Source organism: Mauremys reevesii, unplaced genomic scaffold (genome assembly GCF_016161935.1).
Source record: "Mauremys reevesii isolate NIE-2019 unplaced genomic scaffold, ASM1616193v1 Contig11, whole genome shotgun sequence".
In the NCBI taxonomy this organism is placed as follows: domain Eukaryota; kingdom Metazoa; phylum Chordata; order Testudines; family Geoemydidae; genus Mauremys; species Mauremys reevesii.
Window position 1 is genome coordinate 651,218 of NW_024100727.1, and position 17,738 is coordinate 668,955.

General features: G+C 45.2%; 1 protein-coding gene across 1 annotated transcript in view; it reads left to right on the forward strand.

The window, feature by feature from the left end:
* The window catches only part of LOC120392695, a 40,865-nt gene extending 27,088 nt beyond the window's left edge, over window positions 1-13,777 (forward strand). Inside the window, exons 2-3 of the mRNA XM_039517432.1 lie at window positions 9,233-12,954; window positions 13,739-13,777. Coding sequence (XP_039373366.1) covers window positions 9,233-12,954; window positions 13,739-13,777 — 3,761 coding nt within the window. The remainder of the gene's footprint in view (window positions 1-9,232; window positions 12,955-13,738) is intronic.
* The last annotated feature ends 3,961 nt before the right edge of the window (window positions 13,778-17,738 follow it).

Here is a 17,738-nt window from a genome sequence, read left to right on the forward strand (position 1 = left end):
GCCCGGTGTGCTTCGCTCCAATAAACACACCAAGGTGGAGAAGCAGACAAAGTTTATTTGAGATCTCAAAGCGTGATGCTCGGAGACACAGACACATCTCAAATCAAGCACACACCTACAAGCAGTTTTTCCCTCTTTATACATAACTTCAGCTAAGCATTCCTATTACCCCCACTATCCCCCCTTCTTCCCCCTCCCATCTACTTTTCTATAGCAGATACATCATGCAAGTAGCAATTACATTAAGCAGTTAAGTCATACTTGGCAACAACCACTTTAGCTCGTTAGTAACTCTTCTATGAACGGTTATCTTGTTTTATTTCTTTGATCTGTTATTTTGCCCCTTAGCCAGGAGCAAGCAGGCCTCATTATAGCAGGCCTCATTATTACCTTCTGGTGCAGGTGTTGCAACTGATAACAATTCTCTGTTGCTCACCTGTTAGGTCGATTAAAGTTCAAACATAAACATGGAAGCGCTTTGGTCAGACATGGAGTGACTTTAGTTCATTCAGGCCTAGTACAGGAAGGCTTTATTGACACTTATGGTTTTCCACCCTCCTGAGTTACCTAGAGTTATGCCTAATGACACCAACACTTTGCAAAAAACAGCTTTTATAAAACACCCCAAACCATTGTTGCAGCTTTTCAAAAACCCACATGCATTTAAAAGGCACATGTCCTGTCCCCTCAAACACATCACATTATGCACAGTAAAAACCCCTGTTAGTTTGAAACACCTGTGCTTTGCAAAAAAACAGCTTTATAAAACACCCCAAACCAATGTTGCAGCTTTTCAAAAACCCACATGCATTTAAAAGCCAGTTGCACCAAAAAAAAAGTTACCTTTCACTATGGGATAAAGTGTTGCAGGGATGTTGCCGGCACATAGGCCCGAGGCGACAGCAACAGGGGTTCGTTGCCCGGAGTGCTTTTGTTCCAATAAACCACACCAGGGTGGAGAAGCAAGGAAGATTTATTTGAGATCTCAAAGCACGCGATGCTCGGAGACAGACAAGTCTCAAATCGAGCACACAGATAAAAACAGCTTTCTCTTTTTATACATGATTTCAGCAAGGCATCTTTATTACCCCCATTGCCCAGCCTCCCCTTTCCCCTCCCTCTTTTATCCTCCCTTTTAGTTCTCACATAGCAGATACATTATAAAACAGCAATCACAGTAAGCAGTTAAGTCATACTTGGCAACAAACACATTATCTTGTTAGTAACTCTTCTGTGAATAGTTATCTTGTTCAACTCCCTCCTCCCTTCAGCCAGGTGCAGGCAGGGACCCCCTTATCTCTCGGTGGTACCAGGGTTGAGCTAGCTGTTTGTGTAAGCCTTTTGTTTTGTGTTCCCCCTTATCTCCCACCTCCCTGCTGCTTTCGCACTGTCCTGCAGCTGTAAGCTAAAACAGCTGACAATTACAGATTTTGCTTTTAGACTGTTAACACATCTTAGGCTGGTTAAAGTTCACAGCATGGAAGAACTTTAGTTTACTTAGGCCTAGTGACACCAACAGGGACATGGTTGTTCTGTTCCCCCCCGATGTGTGCTTGGGCCTTCAGGTTAAAGAGCAAGCAAAAACATGTTAGTTAGTATCACCACCAAATCCCTATACAACCTGTGTAACACTTTTCTTTTTTAATTTAACAGTATTAAGAACAACTATAGTTAAAATGGTTTTTACCTTGGCCTGGTTCCATGCTAAACAGATCACCCTGAAATAAATAGAGGCCCCATTATTTACTAAAAGACAGCATGGGCAAAAAGTGGCTTTATAGTTTCAGAGTTAAAGACACATAGTCTTACCTCTTTTTGAGTCCAGCAGCTATCCAAGAAGGTTTTCTGTTAAAAAGGACAGACTCCAGCACACCTAAGATTTTTATAGCCTCTCATCCCCATTGTTTTTCAAATAGTTGCTAACAGGTTAATTTAATCACCACAGCTCTGAAGTAATAGATCCTACAGTACACCCTTTTGTGATCTGGGTTGTGGGGGTGAGGGTTGTGTGTGCTTAAATCCATTCATTTCAACAGATTCAGGATAGCTCAGTGGTTTGAGTAATGGCTTGGTTAAACCCAGGGTTGTAAGTTCAATCCTTGAGGTGGTCACTTAGGAATCTGGGGCAAAAATCAATATTTGGTCCTGCTAGTAAAAAGGCAGGTCTTATGAGATAAGTATATCTCCATATTAACTGTATTATACTCAAACATGTCTGAACTAGTCCTGCTTGGTTTTTTGTTTTGTTTTTGTTTTTTAAAGGATATTCCCCCCCCCACAACATGCATTTCACACACACACACACACACACACACACACACACACACACACACACAAGAGCTAATTCTTACAAACAATTTATTTATTTTAAAAGACATACAACTCCTTGAAAACAAACCAAGATGTCTCATTAAAACTTAAGGGCCAAAGGCCTTCTAACAAAATACAGAGAGTCACACACACACACCCCACCCCCTTTTTTTTTTTAATTTACAGCTACCAAGTTTTATATCGCATGTTTGCCTCCTCAGCATTCTCTAACTTAAGCCTTTTAGATTTCTTACAAATAGTCTTTTTCTTAAGCAGGGCTCTGTAACTTTTTGTGCGAACTAGATGGTCAATATAACGTTGTAAGCAGGCATCTTCTGGTTTGGTCATTTTCTTTAAAACACGATCAGGGTCTGTGACGGAGCGATTCTGGCGGGACCCAACTGAGAGTGCCAAATCAGGACCAATTGCTCAAACAGGGCAGTCACAGCCCTAGGCTGGGGTTTTTCCACCTCTAAGGCAAACCAAACCAGCCAGACAAAAAGGACTTTGGTCTCACCCCACTGGCTAACCACAAGTCACACAAGCAATTTCCTTAGACACTCCAGTCTCCCAGTATCACCACCAGTGCACTCGTCCTGGGGATGAATGGTTATGAAAACCAACACCCCAATAAAAGAAAAAGGTTCCCTCGATCCCAAAGGACCAAGCCCCAGACCCAGGTCAATATACACATCAGATCTTACCCACAAATCACACTGTTGCCAATCCTTTAGAATCTAAAATCTAAAGGTTTATTTACAAAAGGAAAAAGGTAGAGATGAGAGGTAGAATTGGTTAAATGGAATCAATTACATACAGTAATGGCAAAGTTCTTAGTTCAGGCTTGCAGCAGTGCTGGAGTAAACTGCAGGTTCAAATTGAGTCTCTGGAACATCCCCCGCTGGGATGGGTCAACAGTCCTTTGTGCAGAGCTTCAGTTTGTAGCAAAGTCCCTCCAGAGGTCAGAAGCAGGATTGAAGACAAGATGGAGACGAGGCATTAGCCTTATATAGACTTTTCCAGGTGTAAGAATCCCTTTGTCTTCACTGTGGAAAATTACAGCAAAATGGAGCCTGGAGTCACATGGGCCAGTCCCCGCATACTTTGCTGAGTCACAAGGCGTGTCTGCCTTCTCTCCATGGGTCAATTGTGTAGCCTATGGCCCTTTAATGGGCCATCAAACCAGCTATGCCGGGCTAACATCAGCTTTGTCTGGGACACTTCCCAGAGGCAGAGCATAATACAAACTACAAACAGTACAGAGCCAATACTTATAACTTCAACTACAAAATGATACACAGACATACAGACAGCATAATCATAACCAGCAACCCAGAACCTGGTCTTAGACACCTTATATGACCCCCTTCACTTAAGATTTGGTGCCACTACAGGACCTTGGTTGCAACCCATGTTCTATATGGTCCCCATTTATATCAATAACGTCACAGGGTCTCCACTAAATTGCACAGCATTTATCAAAGTCACCCCTTGTGCTAAATGTTCTTCGGTTAGGCACAGACATTGCATAGCATGACCTATCACAATAACAGTGTTTAGTAAGCTTTCCAAACACAGCTCAGCACACAGGGCCCAGAGCTTGCAGTTTATATCCACTGAAGTCCAAGTCACACAGTCATGGTGCCGTTGGGCTGGCGCATCTATGACACAGCCCTCACAATCTTCAAAAAGCTTTTCCCTAAGGCAGTGTTTAAGGACAGCATACACAGCAACACGTACAATAGTCCGCATGACTTTCTTACGCTCACGACGTGGCACTGGCTCAGATAGTTCTATGCCAAGCCTCCTCCTAAATTTCTCAAACCCATCATCCTCGGAGCCCTCTTCAACAATTTGTATTGGTGTTGAGCAAAAACGTGGTGGGCCCGGTTCATCTTCGCTGTTTGATGCAGCGCTGTTCAGGTCCTCCAGGTCCTCTAGAAAGGCATCGTCAAGCTGTTGAGAGATTTTCAGAAAAAGAAACAGTGTAAGTACTCCAGCTGCTTGGTTGGTTTTTTACATTTACACAAACCCCGGTTCCTAGCCTCATTATCCCTCTTCTACTGCCGTTTCTTAATCATTCATTTACCTGAGCGCCGTCTTTTCCATTTGCCTTGTCCACCGAGCTGCAATCGCCTTCCACCTCTGCAGGGGTGGACAAAGAGAGGCCATCAGGTTCATCGGGGTGACTCACGAGGGTTTCGGGGTCGGGTTACGGCATATCCATCAACGGCTGGGCCAAAGGGCTCCTCTTGGTCACTCCTTCCTCCTCCTCAGAACTGTCGCTGATGTAGCATTTTCTCCATGGATGGTCAAAGACCCTCGGGTTAAAACAAAGTCCGAAGTTCTGACGGGGGTGGTGAAGGAGTCCATGTTTCCTCTCAGCAGCCTTTCCACGCTTTTCTAAAATGCATGTCCTTGGTAAGAAATGGCCTCCTCTGTCCGGCGCTGAGACTTATGGGGTAATGGTGCTGCACTCGGATTGGCGGAGGGCCTTGGGAGGAGTTCTTAGAGGGGTCACACGAGGCCCTTCCGAACAGGTCACCCCCGCCCTGAAAGTCACACGACCCACTTCCGGACCGTTCATCCCCACCCCCGGAAGTCACCCTCATTGGGCAAAATCTCCCCTCGGGGTGGTCTTTCCGGGACGAAACCTCTCCTGATTGGTAGAGGGTGGTGGGAGGAGTTCTTAGAGGGGTCACACGACCCGCTTCCGGTCATGTGGCTACCCCAGAAGTCACCCTCATTGGGCAAAATCTCCTCTCGGGGTGGTCCTTCCGGGACGAAACCCCTCCTGATTGGTAGAGGGTGGTGGGAGGAGTTCTTAGAGGGGTCACACGACCCACTTCCGGTCATGTGGCCACCCCCAGAAGTCACCCTCATTGGGCAAAATCTCCTCTCGGGGTGGTCCTTTTGGGATGAAACCCCTCCTGATTGATAGAGGGTGGTGGGAGGAGTTCTTAGAGGGGTCACACAACCCACTTCCGGACTGATCACCCCACCCCAGAAGTCACTCTCATTGGGCAAAATCTCCTCTTGGGGTGGTCCTTCCGGGACAAAACCCCTCCTGATTGTAGAGGGTGGTGGGAGGAGTTCTTAGAGGGGTCACATGACACACCTCACTTCCGGTCATGTGGCCACCTTGACCCCGGAAGTAATACCCCCATAGGGTGGGACTTCCAGTGACAGGTGGGAGGGACTATGGGGTCAAGGGGTGGGGTTATATGGGGTCAAGGGGCGGGGTTAGGGTTTGATTGATGGTAGGGCCCTTAACTACTACTGCCTAGCCAGTTATTCCCCATTTTGTTTTAGTACATTTGGTTTTTCCTTCCTAAGTGTAGTACTTTGCATTTGTCTTTATTGAATGTCATCTTTATAAACTGGAGAATTGATCTGATATCAACAAGGTCATTTTCAGTTTTAATCTTTTCCTCCAAAGTGCTTGCAGCCCCCCCTAGCTTGGTGTCATCTGGTAATTGTATAAGTGTGCTCTCCACCCCATCATCCAGGTCGTGGATGAAAATACTGATTAGCACCAGACTCAGGACATATCCCTGCAGGACACCACTACATACATCCTCCCAGTTTGACAGCAAACCATTGATAACTACTCTGAGTACAGCCTTTCATCGAATTATGCACCTACCTTAGAGCAATTTCATCTATACCTCATTTCCCTAGTTTCTTATGGGATTGTCATGTGGGACTGTGTCAAAAGCCTTACTAAAATCAAGATCTATCATGTCTCCTGCTTCTTCTCCTAAACACTAGGCCAGTAACCCTGTCAAAGACGGCAGTTAGATTGGTTTGGCATGATTGATTCCTGACAAATCCATGTTGACTATTACTTATTACCCTGTTATCTTCTAGGTGCTTACAAACCGATTGTTTAATATCTTGTTCCAGTATCTTTCCAGGTATTGAAGTTAGGTTGACTGTTCTGTAATTCCCCAGGTCCTCTTTGTTCCCCTTTTTAAAGACAGGTACCATATTTGCTTTTCTCTTATCCTCTGGGACCACACTCATCCTCTGTGAGTTCTCAAAGATAATCGCTAGCAGATCCAAGATCTGCTTCAGCTAGGTCCTTAAGGTGAATTTAGTCAATCCCTGCTGACTTGAATACATCTAATTATGTAAATATTCTTTAAGCTGTTCATTTGCTATTCTGTCTTGTGTTCCTTCCCCCTTATTATTAATACTAACTGTATTAAGCATCTGGTCACAATTTACCTTTTTAATGAAGATTGAAGCAAAACAGGCATTAAACACCTCTGTGTTCTTGACGTCATTAGCTTTCCTTTCCCACTAAATAGTGGACCTACACTTTTCATCGTCTTTCTTTTGCTCCTAATATATTTTTAAAAACCCTCTTCTTATGGCCGTTTATGTCCCTCACTGGGTGTAACTCATTTTATGCCTTAGCCTTTATAATTTAGTCCCTGTCTGCTTGTGCTGTTCTTTTGTATTCCTCCTTAGCAGTTCATTCACATTCCCACTTTTTGTAGGGTTTCTTTTTGATTTTCAGGTCACTGAAGAGCTCCTGATGAAGCCATATCGTCCTGCTATTTTTCTTATCTTCCCTTCATATCAGGATAGTTTGCAGTTGTGCCTTTAATATTGTCTCTTTGAGAAACTGCCAGATCTCCTGATCTCCTCTTTTTCCTTAGATGTTCTTCCCAGGGGACCTTACTTACCAGTTCTCTGAGTTTGATGAAGTCTGATTTTTTTGAAGTCCATTGTCTTATTCTCCTCCTCTCACTCTTTCCTTTCCTTCAAATAATAAAATCTATCATTTTATGGACACTTTCACCCAAATTGCCTTTTACCGTCACAGTTGTGACCAATTCCTTTCTTTTAGTCAGAATCAAGTCTAAAATGGCTGCCCCTCTGTTACTTCCTCCAACTTCTGAAACAAGTTGTTGTCCCCAACACATTCCAAGAACTTACTGGACACTTTGTGTTTTGTGGTATTACTTTTACAACAGATGTCTGGGTAGTTGAAGTCCCCTGTTACTACCAGGTCTTGTGATATGGATATTTCTGTTATTTGCTCTAGAAATGCCTCATACGTCTCTTCCTCCTGATTTGATGGTCTATTGAAGACCCCTATGATAACATCACCCCTGTTTTCCCCTGCCCACTTTTATCTTTACCCATAGAATGTCAACTGGGTCGGCCTCTTACCTCCTTCTAGACCACAGCACACGTGTATATACTCTTGATGTATAGTGCAGCTCCTCCTCCCTTTTTTGCTGCCTTTCCATCCTGAACATGCTATGCACCAATATTCTAGTCATGAGATTTATCCAACCAAATCTCAGTGATTCCAATTAAACAGTAAATTAGCTTATGTACTAAGCCTTCCAGTTCTTCCCGTCTATTCCCCATACACCTGGCATTTGTGCATAGACAAGTAAGATATTGAGCAGATTCCCCCTCTGTTATCCCGCTTGTTGCTGCTATGACCTGACTGTAAATTTTCTATTCTACCTCCACATAGCAACATCTAGCCCACTGTGAAGGTCACTTTTTTTATACTTACCTGTGATCTTTTGTCACCTGCTCAAAGATGCTTCCCTCCCCCCTTTTTGGTCAGGTGTACCCTGTCTCTTCCCAGCAGATTTCCTTCTTGAAACAGCCTCCCATGACTTAGGAAGCCAAACTCCGCCATTGGACACCACCCGCACAGCCGTGCATCATCTCCAGGGTGTGCATCCCTGCCTGGGCCCTTAACCTCAGCCAGGAGGATGGACAAGAACACAACATGGGACTGTGACTCCTTCACCCTCACTCCCAGAGCCCAGGAGTCACTGGCCAGGGTCAGACTGGCAGTACCATTAGTGCCCATGTAGATGCACAGTGTGCGGCAGTGGCCAGATGAATGGACGAGCCTTGGCAACCTTTCCATAACACCAGGGATGTGGGCTCTAGGCAGGCAGCACAACTCCTGGGATGTCAGGTCAGGTCAGCAGATGGAGGCTCCCATCCCTCTCAGCAGGGAGCCCAGACCACCAGCACCCTATGTCTCCTCCTGGTGGGTGTGGTGGCCGTGAGCCTCCCAGCCTTGGAAGCAGGTGGCGCCTCTTCCTCAGCCATTGGGGTCTGCTCCTCTCCTCCTGTGGCCAGTACAGCGTGCCAGTTCTTCACCTCGATGGATGGAGGAGCGGGGTGGGGAGTGGAGCACAGCCTACTGTCTAAGGTGGCCGGCAGCCAGTCTCCTTTCTGCAGAGCAGCCAGGTCTCCTTCCTCTTCTGGTGCCTCTGTAGTCATCCCTAGTCAACTGGCATCCTCCATCCCGGATGTCTCCATGTGCAGCCTGGTGATGAAGTCCTCACGCTCCTAGATGCTGCACAGATGAGCCACCTCCTCCCGCAGCTCTTACCTGCTACCTGAGGGACTCCCCAGACAGACGCCTCTCACACCAGCTGCTTTCCCCTGCCTGGCTGTTTTCAGCAGGGACATGCAGGATCTGGTCCTAGCTACATTCAGAGACAGAATACTGGGCTAGATGGATCATGGATCAAGTCAAGCATGACAGTTCCTAGCTTCTTAAATCAAAGAAACCAGATGTTTGTAATGGAAGTGAGATTTCAGTCATAGCTATAGCACTTGCTACTTGGAACAGTGTACTCCTGAAGGGGAGTGTACTCAGTCATTCTGGAGAGGGATTTATTTAAAAAATAAAAAATCAGAAAAGATCACATCTTCCAAAGTCGTGTAAGAAGCCGGGGGCCAGGGAAGGTTGTTAGGGGCGTAGTTCAGCCTTGACTTGGCACGTTTGTATGTTACCAGGTCAGTTTACTTGATGTCCTTCACTCGTTATTTTTCAATCTCAGAAAAGAGACACAAATAAACCATGGACAGACTCTGTGTCCGGGCACCTATCAGTTATGTTACCATGTGTTTGTCTCTACTATTCCAGGGATCACGCTGTGGCGCCTGGAGCAGCTTCTCAAGGATGTAAGCAGAAAACCACAACCCTGGGTTAACTGTGAGATCATCGCATCCGACACCATTGAAGAGAAGGCCAATGCCCTCAATGTCACAGCCTCGCTGAAGGCCAGTTTCCTGGGGGGGTTGGTTGAAGTAGGTGGATCTGCCAAATACTTAAATGACACCAGAAAATCCAAACAACAGGCCAGAGTTACTCTCCAGTACTCTGCCACAACAAAGTTTGAGCACCTAACTATGAGCCATTTAGGATCAGGGAATGTCTCTTATCCTGCTGTGTTTGATCAAGGCACGGCCACCCACGTGGTCACGGCTGTGCTGTACGGGGCTCAGGCTTTCTTCGTGTTTGATCGGGAAGTTTCTTCTTCTGAGAATGTATGTGACATAGAGGGAAAGCTCCAGCTTGCAATTAAAATGATACCCATGGTTTCTATAGAAGGGGAAGGAGCTGTCAAAATGGATGACAGGGAAAAATTAAATGCTGAAAAATTTAACTGCAAGTTCCATGGTGATTTTGCTCTTGAGAAAAATCCAACTAATTTCCAAGATGCCATGAAAATTTATTCCACTCTCCCAAAGCTGCTGGGTGACAGCGGGGAGAAGGCCGTACCAGTGAAAGTCTGGCTGTACCCGCTGACCAAGCTGGATTCCAGAGCTGCTCAGCTGGTGCGTGAGATCAGCTTAACACTGATTTCTGATGCTCAGACTACAATGGAGGAACTCATAGAACTAAACATGCGATGCAATGACATGGTGAAGAATCCGATCACTACAAGCTTTCCCGAAATCAAGCTGAAAATCCAGCAATTCAGAGATCTGTGTAAGCAACACAGACAGACTTTCCAGAAACAGCTAGCAGGACTCTTGCCGTCTATCCGTGGAGGTGGAAAAGAGGAAGGGGCCCTAGTGGATATTTTGTCATGTAAAAACCAGTCACCATTCAATATCCAGAGCCTCAGTGAATTTCTGAATACAAAGGAGAAAGAGATGAATTATGTAAATTCCTACCTTAGGATCCTAAGCAATGTAGAGGTGGTGTCCTCTCAGAGTGAACTAGATGAAATAGTACTCGACCCTGAGCTTGACTTCATCGTCTCCTTTACGTTCACCTCACTGCATGAAGAGGAGCCATATTTATCCAATTTAAAACAATGGCTTCAGACCCAGTTTATAAGGGAAACTCATGATCTTGCATCAGCCAGTTCTGTTGCTGAAAAACCAAAATCCAAAGTGTGGTTTAAGGAAAAAGAAATTAATACAAAATCTCGAAAATCTGCAAAGTCCCTTTCATGTTTTGTCAGTGTCAACAAATCTAACGGGACGACTCGGTTCATTGTGGCCTCTGTTCCAGACAAGGACAATCCAGGCACTTCCATTTACCTGTATGAGGAGGGAGAGCTGGTCAGCACCAACTTCGAGCCTCCATCAAAGCCTCTTCCTCCCCTGATTGGCGGAATCAGACATGACCGTGTGCAGCTCACGTTTAACCCAGCAGCCTATGGCAGGGCTGCGATATCTGGCTATCGGGCAGAGTACAGAATTGTAGGGCAGGAGAACTGGATGGCTGTGGATGTAAATAACACACAAGTGACATTCACAGTGACAGGGCTCTGTGCAAACACCGAGTACCAGTTCCGATACGTTGCAGTGAGCAAACCAGGGCTCAGCGAGAGCAGCAACGTGAGTGATCCTGTGAAGACTCTTCCCCCGACCAGCCCCCCTGGGAAGCCTGTAACAGCTACTGTAGATTCATCTGCCATTTCCCTCAGCTGGGAGACTCCAAGTGTCATTGGAGATGGAGTCAGTATCAGGGCATATAAAGTGGAATATACAGAGGAAGCTGGAGGTGAGCAGAAAGACAAATGGCTGGAACGAAGGACAGGCAAGAGAACAGAGTCCTGTGCTATTGATGGACTGAGGCCTGAGACGCTCTACAGATTCCGGGTGTCGGCTGTGTGCGCGGATGGGGCTGTGAGTGCCCCAAGTGAGGAGGTTATTGTTTCTACACAAACAAAAGAAGACTCAAATAAATTAGCAAGCTCTCTCTGCACAAAGAGCAAGCTCATAAAAGAAGGGCAGCCGTCAGTCTATGCCCTTCCATTAGAGAAGGTAGCATTGGATCCTATGTCATCTTATCTGAAGTACAGACTTGGAGAAAAGACACATCAGTTCCCTAATAAAGTGATTATGGTGATGGGAGCAACTGGATCAGGGAAAACCACACTCATCAATGGGATGATCAACTATGTCCTGGGTGTGCAATGGGAAGATGAATTCAGATTCAAACTAATCTATGAAATTACAAACAGAAGACAAGCCCAGAGTCAGACATCTGAAGTGACAGCCTACGAGGTCAATTGGAAAGAGGGCTTCAAAGTCCCCTACTCCCTGACTATAATAGACACCCCGGGATTCGGTGATACCAGAGGAATTGAACATGACATAAAGTTAACGGAGCAGATCCGAGCATTTTTTTCCACTCCAGGAGCCATTGATCAGATAGACGCTGTCTGCTTTGTAGTTCAGGCATCACTAGCTCACTTGACACATGCCCAGAAGTACATGTTTGACTCTGTTCTCCCTATCTTTGGGAAGGATATAAAAGACAATATACAAATCCTGATCACCTTCGCAGATGGACAGATGCCCCCTGTTCTACAGGCCATTAACGAGTCTGAGGTGCCTTGTGCTAAAGATGCTCAGGGTGTCCCTGTTCATTTCAAATTCAGCAACTCCGCACTCTTTGCCAACAATGCTGGAGCTGGCAAGGGCCATTGGAATTTTGATGCAATGTTCTGGGAAATGGGAGCGAGCAGCATGGAGACTTTTTTTATGTCCTTAAGATCTTTAAACACTAAAAGTTTAACATTAACCCAGGAAGTTCTCTGGGAACGAAAGAAGCTCGAGGTTGCTGTGCAAGGGCTGCAGCTACAAATCAAAGCTGGCCTGACAAAGCTAGAGGAGCTAAGACAGACTAAGCGAGCTCTGGAACAGCTCAGGGGTGATATGGAGGCCAATAAAGACTTTGAGTATGAGGTAGAACGAACAGTGGCAGTGAAAGAAGACATTAGCGGCACAGGTGTGTTTATAACAAACTGCCAGGTGTGTCACTTCACATGTCACGATAACTGTTCATGTGCTAATGATAACGACAAGTACAAATGTCGTGTTATGAATGGCTCTGGAAATTGCACTGTTTGCCCTGGTAAATGTGTGTGGAACGTTCACTTCAATCAACAGTACAAATTTAGATATGAAGTCAAAAAAGAGAAAAAAACCTATGCAGAGCTGCAGGAAAAGTACAAAAAGGCCTCTGATGAGGTGATGACTACAGAGAAGGTTATTGAGAGGCTGTGTGAGGAATACACTGAAGTAGAAGAGATAGTGCTAGAGCTCATTAAGAGATCATCTCTCAGCCTCCAACGCCTGCAAGAAATTGCCTTAAAACCAAACCCACTGTCCACTCCAGAATACATTGACCTGATGATCATGTCAGAAGAGCAGGAAGTGAAGCCTGGGTACCAGGGATGCATAAAATCGCTGAAGGAGGTGAGAGAACAGGCCATGATAATAACCAAGATCGCCAATAAGGAGGACTTGCTGCCAGCAGAGATGGAAAAGTACAGGAAGCATGAAACACAAGAGATGGGAATCATGAAAAAAACAGGCGAGATTAAAAAAGGGTATAATATGGTAAGAGATTGGTTGTCTGGTGCAAAATAACCTGCAGTGAATCCCCTCATACCTGAAACATGAAAGTCTGTAAAACAAGCACATTTTTCAGCTTTTATTCAGGAATGGGAACTTCTGCTATTTTTACATTCCAGCTGCATAGATATTTGGAAAATGGATCTTTATGTCATAGATTTTAAAGTGCCCATTAGATCAGGGGTTCTCAAACTTTCTTTTTCTAAACCGGGCCACCTCTTGAAAATATTCCAGGCTGTGATGACTCCTCACTCCACCCCACCCCACCCCCAAAAAAGTGGTACTCATCCCTGAAACCAGCTGCCGCCGCTCACTGGCCACCGAGCTCTGAAGGCAGCACTTCCTCATGCAACAGCACAAAAGTAAGGGTGGCATGGCATGGCACTGCCTTCAGAGCAAGGTGCCCAGCCACAGCCATTGCTCTCACAACCTCCCCTACAATAGCCTTGCAACCCCCTTTTTGGTTGGGACCCCCAGTGTGAGAGACACTGCATTAGATCATCTACTCTGATTTCTGTATAATATAGGCAGGAGAATCCCCCACCCAGTTACTCTTGTACTGAGCCCAATAGTTCACATTTGACTAAAGCATCTTCCAGAAAGGTGCCAGTCTGGAGATGTCAAGAGATGGAGACTCCACCACTTCCCTAGGCAGCCTGTTCTAGTGGATAATCACCCTCCCTGTTAAATATTTGTGCCTTAATTCTAATGTGAATTGGTCTCACTTTAACTTCCACCCATTGATTCTTTTTCTGTCTTTCTCTGTTAGATTAAAGAGCCCTTTAGCACCCCGAATTTTTCCCCGTGAAGGTCCTGATACGCTGTAAACACCTCCCAGTTTTCTTTTTAGTAAACTAAACAGCTCAATCTCTTTAAGAGTCTCACTGTAATAAGTATCAGAGGGGTAGCCGTGTTAGTCTGGTTCTGTAGTAGTCTGGTTCTGTAGTTAGTCTTGCATCCGAAGAAGTGGATATTCACCCACGAAAGCTCATGCTGCAAAAACGTCTGTTAGTCTATAAGGTGCCACAGGATTCTTTGCTGCTTTCACTGTAATAAGGCATTTTGAAATTCATTTTGCAAAGCCCATGGCTTGGTCTACACTTAAAAGTTATGTCAGCATAGCTATGTCGATCAGGGGATGTGAAAAAAACACCCCCTGACTAATATAGCTCTGGTGACAAAACCCCCAGTGCAGACGCGGCTATGTTGACAGAAGAACACTTCTCTTGCCCTAGCTAACATTGATCGGAGAGGTGATGCTCCTATATTGACAGAAAAGCTCCTTCTGCTGGTGTAAGCTGTGTCTACACTAGAAGGCTATGCCAGAGGAGGCTCTGTAATGCAGACATAGCCTGTGTCTGTTTGTTTTAATTATCACATCTCCCTGAAGGGGTACCTGTAAACCAGAGAACACACGAGGTTGGAGCTCTGGAAAAGAGTGTGCTTAAGCTACTGGAGTCTGGGGGAGCCTGTACAGTACTAGTCTAAGGGCCTATGTAGTTGGATTGCAGAGTCTCAGCTCTCAGAAGGGGGCATTAGACAGACACCCACAGCTAGAATTAGTGCTTGGACCCTGTTCAGACTCAGGAAGCTTAAAAACCCAGGGGTCCAGTGTGCAGGATCCAGATGAAGAACCTGGTAAGTGTCCAGCAGGGGCAGCTTGACCAGGGCTGTTACAACACCCAAATCCTTTTCAGGGTCACAGCTTTCCAGGATACGGTCCCCCGTTCTGTAGGCAGGCACTGCATTCTCTGTGCCTAGTAGCAGAGCTTTGCATTTGGCTGTATGAAAACACATTGTTTGATTGGGTCCAGCTCTCCAAGCAATTCAGATCTCTCTGTACATCTTCCCTGGCCTCGTCATTCTGTACCACTTTGCTATTGTTTGCCATCAGCAGATTTTATCAGCAGTGATTTTATATTTACTTCCAGATCACCTCTAAAAATATTAAATAGAGTCAGGCCTAGAACCAATCCCTTCTGGAACCTCACTAGAAACGAGAAACACCTCTCTTCAATGACGATTCCACATTGACAACTTGCTTTTGTGGAGCTCAGAGTCTCCCACATCCTGAGTGGGTCCCCTAACCAGTGGGCTAAAGGATATAAGGAAGTCTTCCCCACTGCCCCCCTCCCTCCCCTGGCAGTTTTGTGCAGAATGTGGCACACACCTAACTCATTCTCACAAAACGTGGCTTAGGCGCCAAGTCGCCTTACTCTAGGAGAGGAGCTCCCAGGTTTGAATTGCTGGCAGAGATAGGGGTCTCCATGCAGCCTGGACTTAGCTGCCTATCTCCGAGAGAAGGGCAGGGCTTTGCATATACTCTCTCACCAGTGTAGCCAATTCGTTCATTTTATCATTCATTTATTGTGTGTTATGATTAACTCATATGTTATGTCATATATAAGCATAGTATTCGAAACAGAGTTCAGTTGTCGGATCACAGAGGTACAAGACTGATAAGTATTTAGGCATAATAAGTAGCATTAGGTATATAAGTAAAGCATGGCTGAAACACAAGACCTACAGGCTGAGGCTTGTAAGATGTCCGCTTAGCCATACTAGGCCATAGGCTTAAGAAATGCTTAACGTAAGTATGTGACCAAAGAGTGACTCCGTGACGGGTTATCACCCGGGGGATGCAGTCTGGGAGTTGTGAGAACTGCTGCACCCCTCTAAGACATACCACATTGGTGGGAACACAGTCAGCCAAACACAGCCCTTGTTATCACCCAATACAACAGCAGGTGGCACCACTCACCCAAACTGGGGTATCTGAGTGCAACCAGCAGACACCTGCCAATTTCCCTGCTCGCCAGGCCAAACCCTCTAGAGTATAAACCCAAAATTGTACGGTCTTGCACTGCACAGAGATTTGTACAAAGTAAGCTCATAAAGTTCGCCCCTCCCTCAATTTGGAGAGGAAATGCAACAGCCTTGAACTAAGATTTCCAAGCACTTCACTCTAGATTTACTGGTTTAGATAAAGCATAAAACAAGTTTATTAACTACAAAAAGATAGATTTTACATGATTATAAGTGATAGCAAATGGATCAAAGCAGATTACCTAGCAAATAAATAAAAACACAAATTAAGCTTAACATACTAGAAGGATAGGATTTGAATTAGCAATTCCTCACCCTGGCTGATGATACAAGCAGGCTGGCAGATTCTCAAGGTACCAGCTGCACTTGTTTTGCAGCTTGGGATCCCCACCCTCATTCCAAGACCTTTTCCTCTGGAGCTTCTCGCAAGTGTTTAGTTGTGAGGGAGTGAAGAACAACAGATGATGTCACTTCCTGTTTTATAGAGCTTTAGCGTATAGCGGGAACCCTTTGTTCTCTAAACAGTTCCCATCCCAATCTGTGGAAAAATACAGGCATTCAAGATGGAGTTTCGTGTCATGTGGCCTGGTCACATGCCCTTGCAGACCTTACTGAGTCATAGCAGCCATTACCCACAGGCTGTCTGGAGTGTCCCCAGGAAGGCTCACCGGCTGGGGGATAAGCTTCTCCTAAGGCCTATTGTTTTCCCTAATGGGCCATTACTCTGCCTAGGCCCTTCACCACCAGCTGGAAGCATCTTGCCTAGTGGGTGTCACCCAGGTATGGCTACATGTGAAATACAGATACAGAGTCAATATTCGTAACTTCAGATACAAACATGATACATTCATACAAATAGTACAATTATATTCAGCAAATCAGAACTTTTCCAGTAACACCCTACATGACCCATCTTATACAAATTGCATCATAATTATGTCATAATCATATTACTATGACAAATATGGGGTGTAGTGTCACAGACCCTATGCCACAAGACTACTGGAAAGATGTGCCTACTGGTGATGTTGTGAAAAAATGACCACAACGTACTGTTTGAGATCATGAGATACCTTGTTGTAACATCTTTTCCAACACATGTCCTGTCTGCAGGGTACATGTTGTGTGTAGATGTTAATGAAAATAAGAAGAACTACAACCAGCTTATGAAAAACAGGGCACCCCAATATTCATGGGGTGGAGAAATACAGAAAAGGAAAAAGAGGGTTGATATGTTTATACACATGCGTTGTGTGTTAAGTGTAATCCAAATTACAATATAAAAGAGGGCTCCCGATGGGTAAAATGGGTTACCTATGGGAAAACTCCAGCAGGAACCATTCCTCTACTGATGTTCAATGGGTGAGGAATCCATCAAGTACTAAGTCTATCTTTAAGGATATGAGTATGACTGTATTTACAACTTGTGCATGGGTATACTTCGGATTTCTATGTGCTTGGGTAATTGTAACCTTGCTTGTGATGCTAATAAAACGTGTAATACAGACTAGACGTGGTACTTGTGAGTGTGTGTGTCACTATCCATGGTCTTCATGGGTTCCTAGAGGCTCTAAATCTGAAGCAGGTGGCAGAGGTGACTGTCACTCTGTTGAGCTTGACACTGTGGCAACCAGAGCTGAACTCAGGGTGATGTAATACCCCATTACTAAATTCACTTTAAATCAAATAAAAGGCTACATCAACATCTCCCATTGGTTAGCTCAGGGGGCTCCACGCTGAGCATACTGGCTTTTGTGGCTCCCATTCTTAGGCAGCTCTCTCTCTCTCTCTCCCCCCCCCACCATTATACGGGTGCAATACTTTTTGCATTAGCAAATGCAACAGAAACTGATGATGTTTTACGATGGCTGAATGAAACCTCTCAGGCAGTTCCTCTTTGGACAGGACTAGTTCACTAGAGCTCTGGAAAAACGTCCTCTCCT